We start from the raw sequence: 23,963 nt of genomic DNA on the forward strand, positions 1-23,963 counted from the left end.
GTTAGTTGTCAGATATTTGACATTAACATCATTTGGTCTAAGCTCTGAAATTACAAAAAAGTCACTCCTAGTTTAAATAATTATAAGAAAAAATTAGAAATAAATGAAGGGGGCAAATCGATGCAATCGAGAGTAAAATGGAGTAAAATGATACCGAACCAAAGTATAAAATGGGGAAAGTGGAATTTAACCAAATAAAAATCCACTCCAATAGAGTTATCAAATAAAGTTTGTATTTTAATAATTTAATCTTGGGATGTAATAACAAATGGAAGTTATAACTAAATGACCACTTAGAAAATGACATCATGGAGAAATAATAACACGTGGAAGTTACAAATTTAACCACCTAAATAATCACTTAAAAAATAACACATGGTAATTAAATATATAATTATTTTATTTATATTTAATTAACCAACTCTTGATTACCTATGGTTTGAACAAAATAATTTATATATGTATCAAAATAAAATATTAATTATCAAAATTAATATTTAATATCTCATTTTGATATTTTGGTCGGAGTTGCCCTTAGGAATAGGCCCCCGCAAACCGCTGAGAAATGAATTAAGTTCACCCCTAATTTTTTTTTTTATTTGAGAGCCCGAAGCACTTTTTGTGCGGAAAATACCTCTCCCTCCACATAGATCATTATTTACACTAACATTTTGTATTTTTTTTTTTTCTGATTTTTTTTCTCAATGTGTTTATTAGGTGGAATATGACTATATGGGTACAGCCAAATATGACTTTATTTGGCCACAATCAACTATCGTCGAATATGATTATAGTCATGTTCTGTTTGTATTCCATCAATAACAATGACTCGAATATGACTATCTTCGAATGTGGACATCATCAATGGATGTGGGTGGGCTATAGTTTGTAATGAAAGAGTAAAATAGGGGTATAACAATTCCAAAGGGGTCTCACTAATTTAAAGTGAGATTTGGGATTTAGTAAACGTCCATAAAGTCAACTTGATTTAGTTCCTAATATTTACCAATTGAGTGGGATTGTATATTACCCCTTCATTTATTTATTTTTTTTATAAAAAAACACCCCAATTAATTTGAGACTATACTCAAAATCACAACTTTAAGTCTTCCAAAAACAAATAAATTGAAGAAATAAAAACAGCTACAAAAAGTAAAGGCACTTCTTTAAATCTCTAAACAGAGATGATTCATTATCCTTAACAAATTACATTGGAACATCAAAATAATGTAAGTTCAGACATATTTAATAACTAGAAAAATACTTTCTATACTCTCACTGCAGTCTGCAGCTAACCTCCAATTTTGTGAGACACATATCTTAGCCAAAACATGCACTGAATTTTTAACACTTAGCAGAAATCGCTCGAGTATTTTTATATATATATTATCATCCTCCTGTGATTCACAATCTATATTATAGCATCATAAATAGTAAAACATATGTCTAGAGAGAGAGAGAGAGAGAGAGAGAGAGAGAGAGAGAGGTATTCATTCCCCTTCCCAACCGAGTTGTCTGGCTCGTGTTTCCCACAAAGAAGTGATCTTTTTCTCCTTTCTCATAAGCACTTGAGCTCTTTCTCTAGCTTCCTCGCATGTTTCTGTGGCGGTGTTGCATTTCTCGGCTTCTTTCTGATACTGTGAAGCCAATCTTTTTGCCTCTCCGAATGTAATGTTCATATGGTGCGAGTGCTCTTCGCTCACATTTTCTTGCAGCTTTATCTCTTCCGACAATAAGTCCACTAATTGCTTCTCCATCTCTTCCTTGAGGTCAGGATCGTCTTTTCCGCAATCTATTTCACAAGTCAAGATTTATACCATGTTATATATACTGCTCATGATTTCACAAGAAAATAATAGACTTCCACTGAGAAGCGAAATGCAAGTGTGTGTGTATGTTATCAAACATCAAAGTTTTAGTGCAGACCTAGATCACTTCTAGCTACATTTTTATCTAATTGGTGAATGCCATGAAAATGAATTTACAATATCATCGTAATTTTTTTCCGACTTTCAACTTCTCCGAATCAGTTGCACAACAATTGAAAGAAGAAAATTTTTAGAATCTTTAAGAATAAATTGAAATTGTTATAATGATGGAAATAACTTATCTTTACCTGTAACAGAGAGATTAGCCAAACCTGCAAGGGGAGGAAAAAAACGGAAAGTGTCAGCTAAACGGAGTTTCCTAAACCTCAAAACAAGATTGAATCAAACCATACTTGCATCTTTTTAGACTAGTGATAAAAATACATTAGAAAATAAGAATAATAAAACGGGTCGAAGTGTATAGGAAGGACGATAATGACCTCGTCACAGAGCCAAATTAATTTCTAGTTAAGGACGTGATTCAGTAGGTTGTGTTTTAGAACAAGACTATACTTTTAACAGTTCTTGTTTTTTAGCATCTTCTTCTTTACTCTTTCTCTTTGTGACTTTAAAGCGAGAGAAGAAAAGAAGAAGGGTAAAATTCCACGACGACACTTCTTGATAGCAAAGGCTTATTTGAATGAATTCTCAGTCCCTTTAACTTGCAAGAGAATACATCTTAGCTAACAACTTTCACGAATTTATAAACTATTCTTTCTGAATTGCATAACCAAGAAAGGAAGTTTATTACTCTCATAACTTGTTATTAATGCCTCCAGAGGATGTAGTGGATATGGAGCTCGTTGAATAATGAATAATGATAATATCGCACGACTGTACTAAATGCTTAAATCTTACTCAAGAGGCTACATTTACTACCCCAATAATTGAGTTCTAAAATAGGACTAAATGACGGCAGAAGTGCGTGCCTGAAATAAGATTGTGTAAACTTAAACATAATCACTAAAATCTAGACGAGGTTTTCTAAAATATGATCTAGTGATTAATTACGAGCAGAAGACTGTGACTGCAATCCTGACGCTTTTCTGCACCTACATTATTTCAGGATAGCTTAATTCGTAAGTACAACTACGATTTACAAAAGATACATAATTGCATAGGATCCCTTTGAGCGCCAGGTGTAACGTGATAATTTTATGCAGCACTTTCTGAAGAGAAGTAATGTGCAATAGTCCTTTCTCTCTCTTCCTAGCAATTTGCCAACAGCGAAAAACCACTCCTTTCAGACTATATTAGAAAACCCCGTTCATCATATTTCAGCACAAGAAAGTATTTCAATTGCTCTTATAAATCTAAGATTGTACTAGTCAAATTAACCCCGAGACAACATCTAACAATTGTGCATCGATTAATTCTTGCATCAACAATCTTATCCAGGAGAGTATATTTGTTACTTGAACTATCACAAGAGAGCGTATATTAGAAAATTATTAGTAGTCACTTTGTTTATAAAACTCAAGCTTTTAGAATGTCGTAGATTCGTGATCATAAAAAAACACAAAAAAACGCTAGTGCAAGCATAAAAAACGGCCACTCTTTCTGTTGCTGACTTACTAACGAACTTTTACCAGGCTAGAGTGCAACGAAGCTTTGTACAATTTGCATAAATACTTTGAAATTCTTTATGCAATAGAACCCAAAGATGGATAGTTGTGTTAAATTCAATGGTAGACAAATTATTACCACTAGTGTATCCCGAAAGACAAACACAATTTACTATAATACTGAGACTCGAGACGAGATTTATTACGAGACTTAAACCCAATCACCACAAGGAAAGTACTCAGTTCCAAATGCAAATTTTCCTCCCAATTATGGAAAGCAAGCTTCAAAATATTGTAGCTCAAACCGAAAAGCAATAAATACCACGAAATCTAGAACACAAGATCATACAGAACAAGAAAACATCAGAGCATTAAAACGAATTTCAGCTGAAATCTAGCAAGTTCATCGGAGAAAACATAATGGATACAATCAAAGCTCAAATATATCAAGAATTACACAAATCACCAAGAACCCATAAGCTTAAAATTAATTAAAAAAAAAAGAAGCAAACACAGAAAAAGATTTAGACATGGATCGAGAAGAAGAGAAGGTCATAATACCAGGAACAATCTGAAAAAGGGATTTCTGAGGGGCACATTTGCAAACACATGGTGGGCAAGAAGAAGAAACCCCTTTCAATTTAAAACCATTCTTCAATTTGAAATACAAAGCCGGACCAGATACACAGAGAGCTGAAACCACTGCAAATATCACAAGGCAACACCGCAAGCAAGTACCGGATCTCCTACTCATCTCTCTCTCTCTCTCTCTCTCTCTCTCTCTCTCTCTCTTTCTCTGTGTCTCTGTGTGTACAAGAATATGAGATCTAACAATGGGTCAGCATATTGTGGGATCTATCTCTGTAATGTGATTTATCAACGCGGTAGAAATGTTTTTTTTAGTGATTCTGGGAAATTTTGGTAGGAGTCGGTGGTGAGTGTGTGCGCACACAGTGGTGGTGTAAACGCTATAAATGTATGTAGGGGGTGAAATTAGAACATGATATCCCAATTCTGCCGATCTGAATTTTTTTATTCTTCGTCAATATTTTTTATTCCAAATTGTGAAAGTTCCAATTTCCGATTTGCCGAATTTTATTTAAACCAAATTTGGGCTAAATATTAGATTTCGATTTCCGTCAATTTTAATTTTCGAAAATATTTTTGAAAGTTACACTTATGTATTTCATAATATAATGACTACGAATATAAAAATCCCGAATTCCTACGATTCGGACCTGATTTTTTTTTTTTTTTATTCTTTTGAAATAAGTTTTTTCATTCTAATTTATGAAATTTCAATTCGAAATTTTCGGATATTATTGGAAACGAGATTGAAATTAGTTCACTCCTAAAAAATAACAAAATAAAATTAGTTGACTTGCATTAGCAGACTACGTATTAACTGACTTCAACATTAGCACCGGCACAGCGGAGAGAATAAACATACTTCACATCGGCAACGAGAGACTCAAGGAGTGAATACCCGGCTAAAGGGGGTAGCTTGGTAGTTCTGACTTGACTGACTCTTGACTCCTTCCTTCTTTCTAGTGCTTAAGGCGAAAGTGCGAAGATGAATTAGGCAGAAGGTCCAACTTTTATTCTTTTAACTTTTGTTTTCATTGATATTAAACATGAAAAAAAATTCCATGTTCATTTTGCAGTATGGTGTGAATGTCAAACATCAAGAATACTTTGCCGACACTCCATCGATCTGCTGGTTTAGATTCCCCTCCGAGAGACGAGTAAAACACACAATGTCGTATTTTAAGGTTTCGTTAAGTTGCTTTTGTAATCTCGATTGACATAATTCTCCTCAAAGTCAAATTATTGGCTATTTCGAATGTTTTGTGATCGGGAGTCTTGTGAATTTAGTACATTGTGATTAGACTTGTGTATTGCGTTTTTTCGTAATGGTGTACTTAGTATTTTACTATATTACATTATCGTATATCGGTCAAATTAATTCTCGGAGATTTTTGTTTGATTGTTTGGCTACTTACACATTCTTAGATATCCACTGACGTTCATAATTTGTTTTTTTTTTTTTAATGTCGAATACATGCTTTTCAAATGTTTATATACAATTAAACTCATATAAATTAAATGAATTCTGGACAAATATTAATTAATTGATAAATTAATTATTATTATTTTATAAAAAATACCGGAACTTTTTTAGATAACAAGTGCACTCAAAATGCAAATTTTAATCAAATGTTATGAGTTATCGTAATGAATGAATGTCGAACATCTCGTTACTATTCTAAAAAGGATGAAACAAATGAATATTATTAAAGTTGATAATTGAGAATATTATTAAAATTGAAGATTTTAGTTTTGCTCAAGTAGCATTTTTTTTTTTTGGTTAAACGGTGAAGAACATAAATAATAGGGTAAATTACCACAACCTGAGGTATGAGTCAAATTACAAAAAAAACCTCTCTTGTTTGGTTAATTACAATCACCCCTCAACTATAAATCTTCTTACACATCCGTCCTTGCGGTGTCAAATTTAGTTGAATCTTGTTGATAATATGGAATATTCTCAATTTTTGGACCCATTTGAGCTCCACATTTTGAAGCATGATGATCAATAGATGTGTTTTTTGTCTTGTATATCAGATTGTCGTGCATCAGAAACTGCATTTTTGCACAAAACAGGTACAAACTAGAGAATATTCTGCGGAATTTAAAAGATTATGTTGAATTGTACACCATAAGGGTGGACATGTAAAAAAATTCATAATTGAAGGGATAGATGCAATTATCCAAACATGATGGGTTCTTTTGTAATTTAACCTACATCAGGGGTGGTTGTAAGTTACCCTAAATAATACAAATAGTTATTTGTATGTTAAAAAAAGAGTAAAAAGCAGTTTACCCCCTAAACTATAGCCCGTTTTGCACTTTACCCCCCAAACAAAAATTTTTTGCACGTTTTTACCTAAACTACGGTTTTCGTTGCACGGTGCCTTAAAAAGGGAATATTCAGGGCATTTTTGCCGGAATCCCACACACGTGCCTTTCACGTGATTTTTCGAAGGGTAAAACCGTCTCATCACTTAAAAACTAAAGAAGGGCTGTATTTCGGTTTTCTTTTACCGACTCGATTAACACTTCAATAATTTGTCTGCAATTTTCCCCAAATCATTTTTCTAGGGTTTTTAGTTCAAAATCTTTCCTCTCAAAATTTCTCCTGATTTGACGCGTTGGTTGCTCGAAATGGTCTGGAAATTAAGGAAAGGCAATGACGAAATTCCTCCAGCACGATTTGCTCCAGAATATGGTAAGTTACTAAAATGTTTATCGATCTTTGTTGTGCTTATTTGTTTTATGAAATCGATGACAAAGTTCATTTTTTATTCAAAATGTTTCTGTTTTTTATTCAAAATGCTTCAGAATATTTGTTTAAAATATGAAAAAGTATGGATCCCAAATACATTGTTCCCTTTTTTGAAGTATACTTGTTTATTTTTCCCACTGTCATTTCTGGTATTTTTTATTCTTGACTGTAATTTTCTATTCATATTAATGCAGGTCCTAATAGTGATTATTTTACTATTAGAATGTACCATTATGGTAAAATTGTTGAGTTAAATGGCAGATATTATGTGGATGGTAAAGTTGATTATTTTGATTGGTGTCATGAAGATGAAATGTCTGTGTTATAATTAAATGAAATGGCTAAAGAGTTAGGATTGAATGATGTGGTTCATTTTCTGCACAATAGGGGTATGCCACATGACTGCAATTATGTTTCAAAGTTAGAACATGATATTGATACTCTGTGTTTAGTGAATTTTGCTGATGATGAAAGAGTCACAGAAATATATGTTCAGCATGAAACTGTTGTGCAACTGAGTGCAAATGAATCTGATATAGATACTGGGAATGAACCTGTTGGGGGTACTGAGAATGAACATGTTGGGGGTACTGGGAATGAACCATTAGATTTCAGTGATGGTTTAATTGATATGAATGATAGTGATGGTAGTGATGGCCAATCAGTTGGGGATGATTCTGACCACTCTGATTTTCTAGCTGATAGTGATTTTTATGAGTCTGATGATGATATCCAGTATGATGAAAATGTAGACTTTGATGTAGAATGGGGAGGGTTAAGGGAAAAATCAAAAACAGAGCCTACCAATAGAAGATCTAGGAGATTAAATAAAACAGTTGATGAAGAGGGGTCAAGCAAGAAAAAACTGAATGAATGCACCCACAATAACTTCCCTGTTTTCAATGAAAAACTTGATATGTCAGACCCTCAATTTCAACTGAGGCCTTGTTTTAATGATGCTGATTCATTTAGAAGTGCAGTAAGACAGCATTCTATTGTCCATGGTAGAGACATCAAATTCAAAAAAAATAAAAAAAATAAAGTCCAAGTAATTTGCAAACATAAGACTTGTGACTGGACAATTTATGCTTCCCAACTTAGAAATGAAGCTACATTCCAGATCAAGAGTCTTAATGCAGTTCATGAGTGCAATAGGAAAGAGAGGGTGACTTGTGCAACATCTAGGTGGGTAGCCAACAAATATAAAGATAAGTTAGCCTCAGATCCTAAATGGCCAATTGATTCCATGATGTCTATTGTGCAGAAAGACTGTAAGCTTTTGTTCAGTAGGCATCAAATGTACAGGGCAAAGAAAAAAGCCACTGAGTTGAACATTGGCTCAAGTGTTGAACAATATGGCTTAATGTGGAGGTATGCTGCAGAAGTGGTTAAAACTAATCCTGGGACCACAATTAGGATTAAAACTAAACCTGTTGGGGATGGGAATGAAATGAGATTTAAAAGAGTTTATTTGTGTTGGGGGGCTTTAAAGGAAGGGTTTCTGTCAGGGTGTAGGCCTATTATCTTTTTGGATGGATGCCACTTGAAAACATCATATGGTGGTATCCTATTGTGTGCTGTAGGGATAGATGCTAACAATGGTATTTATCCATTTGCATATGCAGTAGTTGAAAAGGAGAAAAGTAATGTTCGAATAGTTGTGGGATTTTTCTCGAAGAAATTGAAAAACATGAAAGAGGGCCAACAAAAAATCTGAATCGAGAGAAAATAGTTTATTTATTCTATTTAACATTTATTCCATTTTTAAAATGGAAAATACGTCAATACCCTTGGATTTGTCATGTGCAACGCACATGAGTTGAGAACAGGTCATTTTGACCTGAAAACCGGCAAAAATGGGCAAAGTGACACAATTTATTAAGTACGGGTGAACTCGTGCAAAAAAAAATTGTTCAGGTGGTGATCCGCAAAAACTTAAAAAGTTTAGGTGGTTTAATGCTATTTACCCTATATATTTTGTACATATATACTTGGATTTATTTCATATAGTTACATATACAGAAAAGTGAAATTAAAGATCACATTATCAAACATGTTTTGTTTCAAACATTATTAAATATACAAACTTCGATAATATTTTTCAATAAAATAAATTTCAAGATTCAATGCTTACATGAATAAAATGAAAATCAATGATATTTAAATATTTGAACTAATATTTTTAACTTCGAGAGAAATTTGTCAGTCGTCTAGTAAACGAATTAGGCAGTGTCATACGACCTTGTATCGGCAAAACATTCGCCTCTCCATTCAAAACCGAGTATGACAATCCCTTACAATTTCCAAATATCAATTCTTTGTTATGCAAACCATCGTCTTTCAATCTGCACGATTCAATCATATTAAAAGTATAAGCGAGGCACATGTCTTTCCTAAACCCATCGAACATAGCGTTCGAGAGGATATTCATTTGAAAAATATAATAAAATATAAATATTAATTAGTAAGAATATGAAACATATTGTAAAAATCAAGAGATAAAGATGATTTATTCATGTATTTATACGAACCTATATGATTCTTTCATAAAATCATTAAAAGTATTAACACCAAATTTGAGCATATAATATATTGAAATTATAATTACGAAATTTCGAAGGTAATACAATTTTATAAAAATAAAAATGTAAGAAAAATACTCAATAAAAAATAACGAAAGAACTGAATAACATAATGAAAAAAAATCAAGAAAACCTAATTTCAAAAGGGAGCCGGTTTTATCAAAACTACCATACGTTTTTTATAGATTATAATAAGTGAAGATTTTAAATTGAATTTAAATAAATTTAAATTAAATTAATTACTATTAATATTAAATTAAAAAATAAAACTATTGAGAGTTTCCAAGTAAGTTGATATATTTAGACATTTTATAAATGGTATGATATAAATATATAATAAAATAATTAAATATCTTTTTAATTTTGGAAAATGGTGACATGTTTTTTGATAATTTATTTTTACCAATCAATTTGCAAAATTGGATGAAATTGAATACAGGTCACCAATTGAAATTGACAAATGTCAATCAATTAGGTGTGAAATTCAACTTTTATATATATTATATAGATATATAGATTCGTGTTTTTATAGGTTTATTTGAAATGAATGTGAAAGAGTGATTCTATTTGTAGTGAAATTTGGATTTGTGAGTCTATGTCAAATTCGCGCAAGATCATAACTGAAATAACTAAAGTTACAAATATTAAGCCCGTAAAAGGATTCATTTATAAAACAAAGACTCTTTTTGGATTTGTTCGACCCTACACCCGGTGAAAAACACCGGGTGGGTCTTCTGCTACCACGTGTTCTCTTTTTCAAATTTTATAATAGATTCCCCGCTAGGGTTTACCTTTAGGGGTTTTAGAAAAATAAAAAAAAGAACACGTGGCAGCAGAAGACCCACCCGGTGTTTTTCACCGGGTGTAGGATCGAAGGAACCCTCTTTTTGGATGTCTTGATAGAGGAATAAAAACAAAAATTTTGAGATAGAAGTGTGACATTGTGTGTTCTTGAATTTTTACCATACAATGTTTAAGCTAAACCAAAAGAATTGATAACCAACTAGATAAATGATGATAGGGAACTTTTCTTATTTTGTAATGAATTTCATTCAACACTCCAATTTGGCAATTTATTAAATAAGGGCTGATTAAAGAAAAAGGGGGAGACTAATTTAATTTTCATTAGATGTAAGGCTGAGTTTATTTTGGTTTTCGATCAATTCAACCCCCACAATTTTTACGTTACCCCAAATTGTCGTGCACTCAAATCTTCGCTAGCTCTTTCCAATGTGCGCTGCGGTCAATTGAATGTTTATCTCTCGACTTCACGAACTGAAAGAATTGATATGTCGGGCGATTTATCATCTAAAGCATGCTTGCTTAAAGGCCATTTTTAGCCTTCTTGATATATGAATTCGGAATTGAGTTTACTATCCACACAATTTGATTTTTGAGTTTCTTAATCATCGTTTCGAGTATTCTTCCATTTATTATGGTCGATTCAAAATCTATGTAACATGGTCAACTGAATAGCTCGATTAATATGGTCAACTAGGAAAGTCAACTGAATATATATGATGTTGACCAACCGACCTCTTTATATTAAGGAAAAAATGAGCAGATAACAAGAGGGAGAAAGACGAGAAATCGAGAAGTAAAATTGTGAGAGACAAAGGCACCCTCTATGAAGGGCAAATGAGTAAAATGATAGTTAAATGTCAATTAGAAGATTTATCACAAATAAAAATATAAACCCAAAGGACTTTAAATTGAAAAAAAAAAAGCATATCTCTATATCTAATTCATGTATCTTAGTGAGAGTTTTCTATAAAATTTTCCATTAAATAAACCATGTCCACCTTAATTAGTGGAGGAGTATAATACATTTTTTTTGGGAATCTAGTAGAAATGACACTTCATTTACTATAAATTAAAAGGAAAACAAAAAATATTTCAGAGTTTATGAAAATGAAACTCTGATATACTTTGGTGAATTAGTTATTTAATTTTGGTAAACGAGAAGAAACCTTCAACATTATTTATGCAATATTCATATTCATATCACCATCTAATAACTTGTCTTAATGTCTATATAGTAATCCGATATCCACTTTTGGATTATCTCGATTTCTTGCTTTCTCTGCTCGATTAGCCAATCGGGATCTTTCCTCGTTGCGCGACGCAAATCGGTATGGTGTGCTCCTGTTTCAATAACCCAATTTTAAGCAATATATGATAACAAATGAATATTTAATCCTATCTCTCTTAACTACATATATATATATGAAATACCTTTCTCAGCTACTAGAGCCACAATGCTGGTAGATATGTTTTTCAGCACACTGAGCACAAACAAATTGATAATGTCAAAAAAGTTATTGTCGCACTTAATTAGTACCAAGGCCTAAAAGTATTACTACGAAACGAGAAAATTAAAGTTTTCACCCCTCAAGTTTGCACCGATTCCACATTTAATCCTTATATTCACAAAAAACACATTTGATCCCTTGTGTTTCAATAATTTAACACTTTTGGTCATTCTCGTCAATTTACCGTTAGTCCTTTAGTTAAGGCGGTGATAGACACATGCTTGATTCCGCTAGTAGTAATGGGAAATTGACGAAATGACTAAAAAATATTGAATTTTGAAGCATGAGGGACCAAATGTGTTTTTTTATGGACATAGGGACCAAATGTGAAATTGATGCAAAATTGCGGGGTGAAAACTATAATTTCCCGGAAAAAATACAGTTTTCTTCCCTCACATTAGCACCAATTTCACATTTGGTCCCTCATGTTCACAAAAAACACATCTGGTGCCTCATGTTTCAAAAATTCAACACTTTTAGTCATTTCCGTGAATTTTCCGTTCAAACTAACTGAATCAAGGGTGTGCCCATCAATGACTTAACTGACTAACGGTAAATTGACGGAAATGACCAAAAGCTTTAAATCATTGAAACATGAGGGACCAAATGTGTTTTTTGTAAGCAAAGGAGACCAAATGTGAAACCGGTGCAAACTTGAGAGGTAAAACTGTAATTTTCCCATATTTTTCCCAATATGAAACAGTAAAAACCAGATTGTTTTATCTTTAGTAACCAATTTAAATTCTGTAATTTCCATTACTAGGTGATATATATATATGTATATATATATATATATATATATATATATATATATATATATATATATATATATAACACTACACTTGCATGCATGTTTTCAGTACTGACCTGCCTCTGCTCCATGGATCTTGTAATCCATTAGAAAATATAATGTTGCTACCAAACCTCTTCAGCACTTGTTCGATATTCTACGAACACGGTTAAATTTTAGATAAATCGGTGTCAATTTTATGTAATAAAAATTATTAATGAAATTAAAATTGAGACGAAAAAGAAGTCGTGTACTCACAGTGCCCCCGAATTCGGTAGTGATCCAGTGTGGACGAGGCCTTACTCCGTAATTTTTGAGGCAATCATCTGAAAAATCTTTGTAACTGAATTGATATGGAGGAAACATGCTCTCGTTTGAAATTGACATCGGCATTACCATCTCCGTACATGCCTAAAACATTTTTATTTATTTATTTATTTAAAGATCATACATAATCCGTTTATACTGAGAAAAAAAGAACGAAATATATACATATATATATATATATATATATATATATATATATATATATATATATATATATATATATATATATATATATATATATATATATATATATATCTCCGGAAATGATTTATGTAAGTTTCGATAAATGGTTTCGAAGAAAATTAGTTTCTCCATTTTCATAAATGCAGAGAAAAAGGACAACTTGCGAACTTCGAAATCATCTAAACAATTTTTTTCCTACATTTAAACTAAGGGATTTTTATGCAAAAGTCCCCAACCAAGCATGTTTATTATTCTAGGTTTAGGGGACATATCTCTTTTACCAATAAGCCCATCCCTTTAATATTTATTATAACTAAAGGAAACATTCATGTATATCCCAATATTACCCTCAACCATTTATACCCAATTCTTAATTGTAATCCAAATTAATCAATTTTGTCCATAAAAGTTCAATTTTGACCACAAAAATTCAATTTTGACTTTTTTTTGGAGTATAATTTAATATGCTCCAATTTCATCCTTAACTTAATTTAATCTCAATTTGACCCCAAATTTCACAAATTATTAAATTTTGACCCAAAAAATTTTTTTTTTTCAAAAAATATTTTTTTTTTCAAAAACTTTTTTTTTGCCGCCGGATTCCGGCGTTGACCGGCGGTCAACGCCGGTCTCCGGCGTTGACTTATTTATTTATTTTTTTTTTTTTTTTTTTTTTTTTTTTTTCTTTCTTCCGGATTTTTTCGCCGGTTTCCAGCGTTGACCGGCGGTCAACGCCGGTCTCCGGCGTTGACTTTTTTTTTTTTTTTTTTTTTTCTTTTCTTTTCTTCAGGATTTTTTCGCCGGTTTCCGGCGGTCTCTTTTTTTAGTGTTTTTTTAAGTTTTTTGTTTTGTTTTGTTTGGTTTGTTTTGTTTTTCCACGTCCGCCGCTAAACGTTGACCGTAATTGTGCTGTCACTGACAGTAAATTAACGTAATTATACTGTCAATGATAGTTAATTAACGTAATTGTACTGCCGTTGACATTACATTTATGTAATTGTGTTGCCGTTGACAGTAAATTAATGCAATATTATATTTTTTTATTTATTATTATTTTTTTTATTTTTTTTTGATTTGTTGACAAGTCAACGTAATTATATTACTGTCGTTGACAGTAAAATAACTGTAAACACAATAATATTACTGTCAACAACATCAATATTATTATTTTTTTGTGGTGTTTGTATTAATATTACTGTCTATTATTGTAATATTACTGTAAACACAATAATATTACTGTGGTTGACGGTAATATTACTGTTTGTTATAGTAATATTCATGTCAACCACATCAATATTATTCTTTTGTTTGGATATTTTGTTTGTTTGAGTTATTCACGGAGTAACGTAATAATATTACTGTCTACTATTGTAATATTACTGTTGCTATAGTAATATTACTGTCACTCACAGTAATATTAATTCTTTTGGTTTTTTTTATTTTGTTTACATTTGTTGAACGGACAACATAGTAATATTACTTTATTATACAATAATAATGAATTTTGTTGTGTTAATATTAATGTGCTAGAGATTAATATAGCAATATCACTGTGTTAAACTATAGTTTCGTTATTTTTACTGTGTTTAACAGTAATATAGTTAATATTACTGTCATTCAAAGCAATATTGTTGTTTAAACGGAAAAAAAAGTTACAGAAAAAAAAAATTAAAAAAAAATAAAATAAAAAAAATAAAAAAAAAGTCAACGCCGGAGACCGGTGTTTACCGCCGGTCAACGCCGGAATCCGGAAAAAAAATCCGGAAGAAAAAAAAAAAAAAAAAAAAAAGTCAACGCCGGAATCCGGCGGAAAAAAAAAGTTTTTGAAAAAAAAAATTTGTGAAAAAAAAAAAGTTTTGGGTCAAAATTGAATAATTTGTGAAATTTGGGGTCAAATTGAAGTTAAATTAAGTTAAGGATGAAATTGGAGCATATAAAAGTAAGAGGGGTTATTTTAGTCCTTTACATAAATCTGGACCATGTGTGGACTTATTGGTAAAGGAGAATATTGTCTGGATCTCTTTATGAATAAGTTCCCACTGATGGGCTTATTTGTAATATGCCCTTAAACTAATAATTATGGAAAATTTACAGTTTTCACCTCAAGTTTGCAACGATTACACATTTGGTCCTCCGTGTTTACAAAAACCACATTTAATCCCTTTTGTTTCAATAATTTGGCACTTTTGGTCATTTCTGTCAATTTACCTTTAATCCGTCCGTTACGGTAGTGATAAGCACACATTTGATTCCGTTAGTTTTAACACAAAATTGACGAAAATGACTAAAAGTGTTGAATTTTTGGAACATGAGGGATCAAATGTGTTTTTTGTGAACACGGACCAAATACGAAATCGGTCCAAATTAGAGGGACGGAAACTGTATTTTTCTCATTAATTTAATTTTTTTTTACCTGCCAATTCCAACCATGGAGGCCATGATCATCATTTTCATTTTCTAACTCGAAACATTTTTCCGAACGCGAGTAATTGTAATATAAACTTGCAGCTTCGAAAACTCTGCTAAGCTTTGTAGTTTCCGGCGACAATCCATCAATGATCTTACACATCTTCATCCATGAAAGAAATAAAAAAGGTTGTAATTAATTCGACAAAATAGAAAATCTACATTAATTAATTAATGATCTACCATGATTAAGTATAACACCTGTTTCACCGGGTGGGCAGGTAACGGCTTAATAAAATTGGACTCCGTCGGATAATTCGTCATTGCTACATAAACAAAGGCTTCCCACAGCCAATCTCGAGCCGAGTAAATCGATCGAACTTCTCTTTAATTAATATAATAGTCACCGTTACTATAATATTCTCCGTCTAAAAGCAAGTTAAATTAACGATTTTTAGCTTACTTGCAAGCTCGAAAATTCCGACTGAGTTCGGCTAAACCTTGTTTGTATCTCGGAATGTCTTCCAATTCAGCCCAACTGCCCTTTATTACTTCATAACAATTTAAGCTTGCATCCTGTCGTCCCGAAAAAAAAAATTATTTAAACAGATTTCGCTAATATAATATTTTATTTTCGTTTATATAATTTCGGTTTTTAATAAAACCTTGAAATCCTGGGAAACAGCATCATAGAAACTAGACCAAGGAGTGATGTCATCAAACTGCAAGATTGGTGCTGAAGAAGCCAATGCTCCAATTGCAATGTGAGGGTATTTCAGTCTAAACCAAGCAGCTAACACTGAATTATGACATCATAAATATTAATTAGTGATGATTATTAAATAGTAAAAAAAAAAAAAACTTGTGAAAAATAAAGTTATGAATTTTTGGGACTCACTTCCTCCATAAGACCCTCCAAATACAACAACAGGGGATGAGTCTGAAGATAAGTTGTGTTTCAAACTTCTTATTAGAAGAGCAAAATCAGCCATAGCTTGTTGTGAATTTAGGTACCCTAATTTCTTTGCAGACTTGTACGAATCCTTCCCGAACGGCTTCGATTCTCCGTAGTATCTATGCTGAATTTTTTTTTAAGCGAAAAAAAATAGAAAAAAATAAAAAAATTCCAACATCAACTTCAGTTATAAACCGAGGTCGAGCCAGCATATGGCCAAGGGGCCATGACCTCCGACATTTTTTAAATTTCTTTTATTTTATAGGGGAAATTACGGTCACCTTCTGAAGTAAGGTCAAATTACCCAAAAAAAACTCTTTATGTTTGGTTTATTACAACCACCCTTCAACTATGAATCTTTTTACACGGTCGCCCTTATAGTGTCGAACTCAACATAATTTTCTAGATTGCATGAAATGTTCACTAGTTTGTACTCGTTTTGTGCAAAAATGTAGTTTTTGATGCACCACAATCTGATAAATCTGATATTTATTAGACAAGAGATGTATCTTAAAATCATCTTGTTTAAAAATGTGGAGCTCGAATGGAGTTAAGCGGTTACAACCTAGAGAATATTCCACATAATCTAGAAGATTCTACTAAACTTGATACCGCAAGGGTGGATGTGTAAGAAAATTCATAGTTGAAGGGTGGTTGTAATTACCCCAAACATGAAAGGTTTTTTTCGTAATTTAACCTTACCTCAGAAGGTGACTGTAATTTACCCCATTCGAGCTCCACATTTTGAAACAAGATGATCATAAGATGTGTCTTTGACTTATAATATCAGATTGTGGTACATCAGAAACTGCATTGTTGCACAAAACAAGTACAAACTAGAGCATTTTACGGAATCTTGAATATTATATTAAATTTGACACCGCAAAAGTGAACGTAATTGATGGGTGGTTGTAATTACCTAAACAAACAGGAAGAGTTTTTTTGCAATTTGACTTTATCTTAGGGGCAGGGGTGACCGTAATTTACCCTATTTTATATAAAAATTTAAGTTTTTTTGTACATAGCAGGCAACATTATCGGAACCCCTCATAAAATTCTAATGCATTCGCCTCTCTCGGATTTAAAATACTGGCTCAGCAAGCAGTTGTTTGAAAAAAACATCAGCTAATTTAATGTGGGATTTTTATTAAAATATCCAACCACACTCCATCAAAATCCTTGAAAAAAAAATCAAGAAAACTCTGAAATAGTGACAACATGCATATATATTGAGAGATGGAATTTATGTGGGACCTCAATGAAGACAAGAAGAGCACGAAACCGGGGAGCAACATCAAGCAAGAAGCCAGTGTTTGCAGCAAACCAATCAATATCTCCTTCGTTGCCTGTGTATACAAATATGGGAGCTCCCTTTTGCCAGAAATCTCTGTTAATAAGATATTTCTGGTTGAAGATTCTGTAACTCTGTGGCAGAAATGTGAAGTGGTCTACATTCTGAGGGAAGTAATGGGTTTCGTATGGTATTTCGGGCTTCGGGTTTGTCGAACCATTTTTTCTGAGGGCAGATTGGTAATTAATTCCTGGGAAATAAGTTGTTGGAAGTGCTTCTGCTGCTATAGCAAAGAAGAGAAGCAGCAGCAGCAGCAGCACAATGGAAGAAGAAAAAGAGAAAGAAGCCATGGTTATTTCTTAGTGTGTGTGTGTGTGAGAAATTAAGGAGATGAGTTTTTTTTTTGTTTTTTGATATGATAATTGAAAATGATGTGTGATGATAATTAAAATTCAGCTTTATTTTTTGGCTTTTTGGTGAAGGGATTTTTTTTGTTGGGGAGTGGTGAATGAGTATTTGGGATTTATGGGATATGCTTGCATGCTTTTGAGCAACAATGCCAGCTCATGGACCTGGCCATACAATGCTGACAGATTTTACTTGTCTTTTTACATGGCTGGTGATTTGCATTTTCTTGATTCCTTTGAGTGCTAAAGGGAATAGTTTCTTTCCTTCTTTTTTTTAATAAAAAAAAAAGGGAATACCAATTTTGTAATTCATGAAAATTAATTAATTGAAGGGCAAATTACGGTCAACCCTAAAGTAAGATTAAGTTATGATAAAAAGAAATCTTCTTATTTGACTAATTACAACCAACCCCTCTATTATGTATTGTCTTACACATCAATATTTACAGTGTCAAATTTACCAACTGAATGAGGGTTTTTTACATAAAATAATATATAGTTGAGTAGGGTGATTGTAATTACTCAAATAAGAGGAGGGTTTCGATATTTTGCATTATTTAAATAACGTATGATATGAAACTTATGAAAAGTGACTGTAAACCAAGAAAACTGACAGTACTGAACTTCAAAAAACCGTTATCGTACTTATGAAAACTGGAAATAGTAATAGTAAATCGAGCGTAAACTTATGAAAATTGATTATTTTAACAGAATATGATAAGAAACTCAAGAGAAGTGGGCAGTAAATCAAGAAAATTGACACGTTAATTGTGAAAACCGATAACAAATATGTGAAAACTGGGAATAAACACTAGTAGAAAAATGTTTTTTTACTACGACCATTAACTGCATTAAAAGGTACCAAATTCGTAGTAAAAAGACTTTTGCTATGCATTTACCCTGTAGCGTATATGGGTGTGACAAAAATTTTGCTATGATAAATGGCTGTAGCAAATACTTTTTTGCTACGTTAAATCCTAACATTTACTACGACTCCAAGATTGTCCCGTAGTAAAAGGTATCTTTTGTTACAACTCTTTACAGTAGCAAAAAAAATGTGGTAAAAACTAAAAAGTCATTTTTCTACAAGTGAAACTTGAGTTTACAAGTTTTCAAATACGATGTTTATTTAATTCCATTTTGGAATATTCTACCTCTTTGTATGTAAAAATACATCCTGTAAATTGAGTTATCAAAAAAATAACCACCTAAACATCCAGTCACAAAATGACACATGACAATTACAAATAAAACCACAAAAAAACTTCCAATTGAATATTAATTTTGATTATCATGATTGAAGTAGATAAACTGTAAATGGATATTAATATATTATCTTAATTATCAAATGATATTTGATATTTAGCATTGAAGTTGCTCTAAAATTAGCAATGTTAGCAATGTTTATCTAGTGTTAATAAACTAAGCGTCTTTTGAAAAGAATTGAAAATCAAATTTTGATTAGATAGTAGATTTAAAATGGCTTAATCCCACTTTGCACTCTTGAAATACATTATTTTGACACTTTGCACCCTCGAAACAAATTAATAGCACTTTGCACCCTCGAAACACAATATGTCATACATGATGCACCCCACTTGAGTTTTTAAAGCTAACAGAGGTAATTTAATATTTTTAGTGGTATTTAAAAATTACATTTTTATTACAAAAGAAAAATTTTACGAAAAAAAATTTCTTTAGCTATTTCATTATCAAGTTATCTGAAAATCAGATTTTCTTCCAAATATTTCAACATGCTATTTCCACCAATTACAATAAAAGATCTATCAATCGAATAATTTAGTGATTAAGGTTTATTTGATTTTATTTTGCAAGAAAATATAGTTTTTTTTTTTAAATTATCCTGTGTAATTCTTATTTTTTTTCTGACTTTATCTCGAAATTAGGTTCGAGGTTGAAAAAAATAACTATTTAATTTGTTATTTGGTACCCCGAAAAAAAAAACCAATACAAAATGAATCATCCTTTATTATTCAATCAAGGGTGCATTGTGAATGATTTATTGTATTTTGATGATGCAAAGTGCTATTATTTTCAAAGGTGCAAAGTGCCAAAAGGCCCCATTTCAAGGGTGCAAAGTGAGATTAAGCCATTTAAAATCGAATGACAAAAAAACATTTATTCGCATATGGAGGCCCTTTTTCTTGTGCAACTTGCCCCTCAAATTAAAAAACAAAATACTTTTGTTATTATCAATTACTTGTTAAGTGCAATTTACAATAACTATATGTGATGTTTTGAAATTTGGAGCAATTGATACGAACCCCGTAGAATTTATTACGAGACCCAATACCTTACGTGGAAGTAAACATCAAAAAACAAAGATTCAAAAGGGTGGAATCGCGACCCGTTGCTTATAAAGAAGCAAGAACCTTGGTATGTGAAGACGTCACAATCAATTGCGGAAGATTAATTGATAAGTCAGGGCGAACGCCACGGAGAAACTCCGATAAGTTCATAGAGTTCTGAAAGAACCAAAGAGAATAATCTCAATTTATTTATCAAAATTCGTCCCTTTCATCACCTCTACCATTCCTTGACATGGTGTTCCAACTGCAAAATATTGTAAAAGAAAACAAGATTTTCCTCACCACCCCCTCACGTGTATCCCTCAAGATGATGTTCACTCAATTCACTCGTGTTTCACACAATTTGGCTTTTAACCACTTTTGATCTCAACTATCTGGCCTTTTAGGACTCGTAAACTCCCTTCAAAGTTCTAAAGAAACTAATCGAGAAATTTTTGAAGTAAAATTCCGTTTTTATTTAAAGCTAAATAGTATTTGGTTAATTCATAAATTATTTGGAGGAAAATAGAAGAGGAATTCGAATTTATGATAAAGGAAACAAAAAGGTACAAGAAAGAATGAGATATGTAGCAGGAAACTACCAAAGAAGGTGGATTTCATTTAGGAGACAAGGTAGATAAGCAAATAAGAATTTCAAAGACTACGAAACTAATTGTATCCTTGCTTGCTTGTATTTTCGAATTGTGCTTCTTCTCTCTCTTTTTTTTTTTTTTTTATTTTGTTGCTATGTCCGATCTTCTTTTTGCTGATCGGAGATTTTTTTTTTTTTTGAAGACTCTAGAAGATACAACTCAAGAGAAGATGAGATTGACTAGAAGACACAATCAAGAACCGACATGAAAAGAAGAACGAAAACAAAGACACAAAAACAAAAGATAGACGAAACCTGTTTTGGAAATTGGCTCTGGTTAACAATGTTGTGAATATTTTTAGAAAATACAATTTTATATTAAACAATTAAGAACATGCAATATATAAATAAGATAATCATATAGGAATAGAAAATATATTAAAGTAAAAGTAATAGAACGGCTGGCCTGAATAGGAGTCGTGCCACTAGACACTGTCCTAAGAGAATGATTGCCTCCCTTCGTGCAGGTATTGACGGCTGATCATACTCCCAAGATAAAACCCAATGGCCTCGCCGGTGCTTCGTCTATGAGCAACGATCATAGGAAGCTAAAGAACGAACCTTATCTAAGTGCCCAAGGTTTATAGGAAAATATAGAAGATGATGCATGCTTTGTGTAAGTGTGTATGTGTAGTGTTATATGCTATGATGTGTTCTAGCAAGTAAGCTAATGACCCTATTTATAGGGTGGTTGTGACCTTAAGGGTCAAAGAGAGTTTAATGGTGCATAATGACCATTGAAGGGGACGTTACAACATATAATTAAAATAAAAGCAATTTTAAGTTTTAAAACTTTTCAAATTTCCAACAATCCCCCACAAGGTTTAAAACTTAAAATGTATGCATGTATACTTATATATATAAAATAGGGCACTAATACTGTGCAATGGGTGTAGGAGCCTTCCGATCTTGAGCCTACACTTAGTGTTGATGATTTCCATTTGAGGGAACGGTAATGGCGCAAGCGCTTTGAATTACGTCCATTCACCAAACTTCAATGCATCACACACACAATATATATATATATATATATATATATATATATATATATATATATATATAGGTTCAGTTCAAGCGGGTTAGCGCGTTAACGGCCATGCGCTCTTATCTTGATTCTCATGAAAGTTTCTAGGGTTAGCCCAAACCCATAACCACGGCCTCATGGCAACTTTTCACGTAGGTGAAACCTCCAAGGGTACGTATGACCTCCACCCTACGGTATTCCCGCTTTGGTTTCATTAAGGGTTAAACCCATCCTTTTCGTCATACTATAAAGCACTATCACCATAGAGATGGGAAGGAGGTGCTCTCCTCATAATTTTAATTTAGTGCTTAATGAGTCACGCATTTACGGGTTGTTTCTACCACATTGAACCTTCTTCATGGGGTCTCCAATCACAAAGGTTGGGTTACTCCCGGAGGTGACTCCCTTACGGGCTTATGCCCATCCCCCTTGATGAATTTTTACATCCTTATAGGATGAATCTTAATAGATCAATGATCATTTCTTTCGAAATTTTAATTTGATCAATGATTTTTACACCCTTAGAGGGCAGATCTTTAACAAGTGTTTCATACTTTACTGTTGAGAGAATATCATATTTCTCTTCAACTGATACTCAATACTTTGAGATTTTTCTGCAGGTGTCAAACTCAATTTCTTGTTCGAAGATCAATGATCAAATATTTAATTTTCTCAGATATGACTTGATATGACATGACTTGATATGATCAAGTTTTTCATTTTGATAAATACCCCCACATTTCAAGAGAATTTAGGCATGAAATAATTCTTTTAACAACAATAGCATAGAGCTTTTACTTTCAAGTAATTAAAATTAGCTATTTAAGCAAAATTCACAAAGGATAGTGGGAGTTTTAGATATAAGATGAAATATATACTCCTTTTAAATCACGTTATCTTTAATAAGGTGAAATACTCATTGAAATATTTTTTAATGAATAAACTCTCAAATTTGTCTTTCGGGTATTTCTTTGAAAATGTTTGGCAAAAGATAAAGAAATACCTCAAAATATTAATTAAAAGCAATAGTCAATTAGCTTTCAAAGTCACCATTTAATGCCATGCATCGGCATACTTAAGGATAATTAACCTTTGATTTAATTTACTACGAAAACATATGTCTATCAAATTTTGATTTTCACCAAGATAAACTGCACACTTAATTCAAACTCAGTATTTCACTTTTGATAACATGAACATATTATGAGAATCATTTTCAATGTAAACGGTGTGAAAATAGTTGAGTCATTATCATAGAATGGTTTTCATATAAAGGCATTCTAGAATTCAAACAAATCAAATAGCCCGAATCATACATAGTTTCAAGGAATATCAAAATTTCACATACATAAATTCACGCATGCAATAATATTTAGAATACATGAAGTGTTAAACTCCATTTGAAATTTCTCCAAACAGCCACATATTTTATTTTTATTTATAAACAATTATGCAAACAATTATCCAAAACGAATTCATGAGTGGAAATGGAATAATTAAAGAAGAGTGTGAAAATTACTTTAACACCATTATAATTATATTTTAAAGTAAACTAGTAATTCACCCGTGCGATGCACGGGATCAATTTTTTCAAAAAAAAATATTTTGGATAAAATAAAACGAACGAAAACTTTGAACAATTGACATACATGTAAATAATTAAAAAAAATGTTTTATTGAATCAAAATATTCATTTGTTTGTGATTTACCTACATATTCGCTGAAAATCTTTTGTGCACACAAGATTGCTCGTAATTTTAATTATATCGTCCGATTCTGAGTTGATAAATATCTTTATCTCAAATCTACTTTTAACTCTGGACATTGCGGCGTACAATTGCCTATCCACCCTAATATTAACACTAATATTATACTAACAACAACTACTACTACTAATACTAAAACCAACATTGATAATACTAATACCAATACTAATATTAATACTA

At 32.0% G+C, this 23,963-nt stretch overlaps 3 protein-coding genes across 3 annotated transcripts; 1 reads left to right on the top strand and 2 right to left on the bottom strand.

Moving 5' to 3' along the window:
- Positions 1–1,144: 1,144 nt before the first annotated feature.
- Positions 1,145–4,432, bottom strand: LOC105971543 (uncharacterized). Its single transcript, XM_012996394.2, has 3 exons — positions 3,995–4,432; positions 2,117–2,140; positions 1,145–1,792 (listed from the first exon to the last, which is right to left on the bottom strand). The coding sequence occupies exons 1-3, from the start codon at positions 4,185–4,187 to the stop codon at positions 1,491–1,493; spliced, it is 519 nt and encodes a 172-aa protein (XP_012851848.1). The 5' UTR covers positions 4,188–4,432; the 3' UTR covers positions 1,145–1,490.
- Positions 4,433–6,321: 1,889 nt separating this feature from the next.
- On the top strand, positions 6,322–8,496 carry LOC148767669 (uncharacterized). The gene is made up of 2 exons (XM_088824746.1): positions 6,322–6,722; positions 6,974–8,496. Exon 2 carries the CDS (start codon positions 7,117–7,119, stop codon positions 8,494–8,496), a length of 1,380 nt encoding a protein of 459 aa, XP_088680872.1. The 5' UTR covers positions 6,322–6,722; positions 6,974–7,116.
- Positions 8,497–11,125: 2,629 nt separating this feature from the next.
- Positions 11,126–18,259, bottom strand: LOC105971545 (alpha/beta-Hydrolases superfamily protein). Its single transcript, XM_012996396.2, has 10 exons — positions 17,589–18,259; positions 16,278–16,458; positions 16,045–16,178; positions 15,843–15,955; positions 15,641–15,764; positions 15,387–15,542; positions 12,722–12,874; positions 12,541–12,620; positions 11,597–11,646; positions 11,126–11,506 (listed from the first exon to the last, which is right to left on the bottom strand). Exons 1-10 carry the CDS (start codon positions 17,973–17,975, stop codon positions 11,373–11,375), a joined length of 1,512 nt encoding a protein of 503 aa, XP_012851850.2. The 5' UTR covers positions 17,976–18,259; the 3' UTR covers positions 11,126–11,372.
- Positions 18,260–23,963: the final 5,704 nt, after the last annotated feature.

Source organism: Erythranthe guttata, chromosome 10 (genome assembly GCF_056151865.1).
Source record: "Erythranthe guttata isolate IM_541 chromosome 10, IM_541, whole genome shotgun sequence".
Taxonomy (NCBI): Eukaryota; Viridiplantae; Streptophyta; class Magnoliopsida; order Lamiales; family Phrymaceae; genus Erythranthe; species Erythranthe guttata.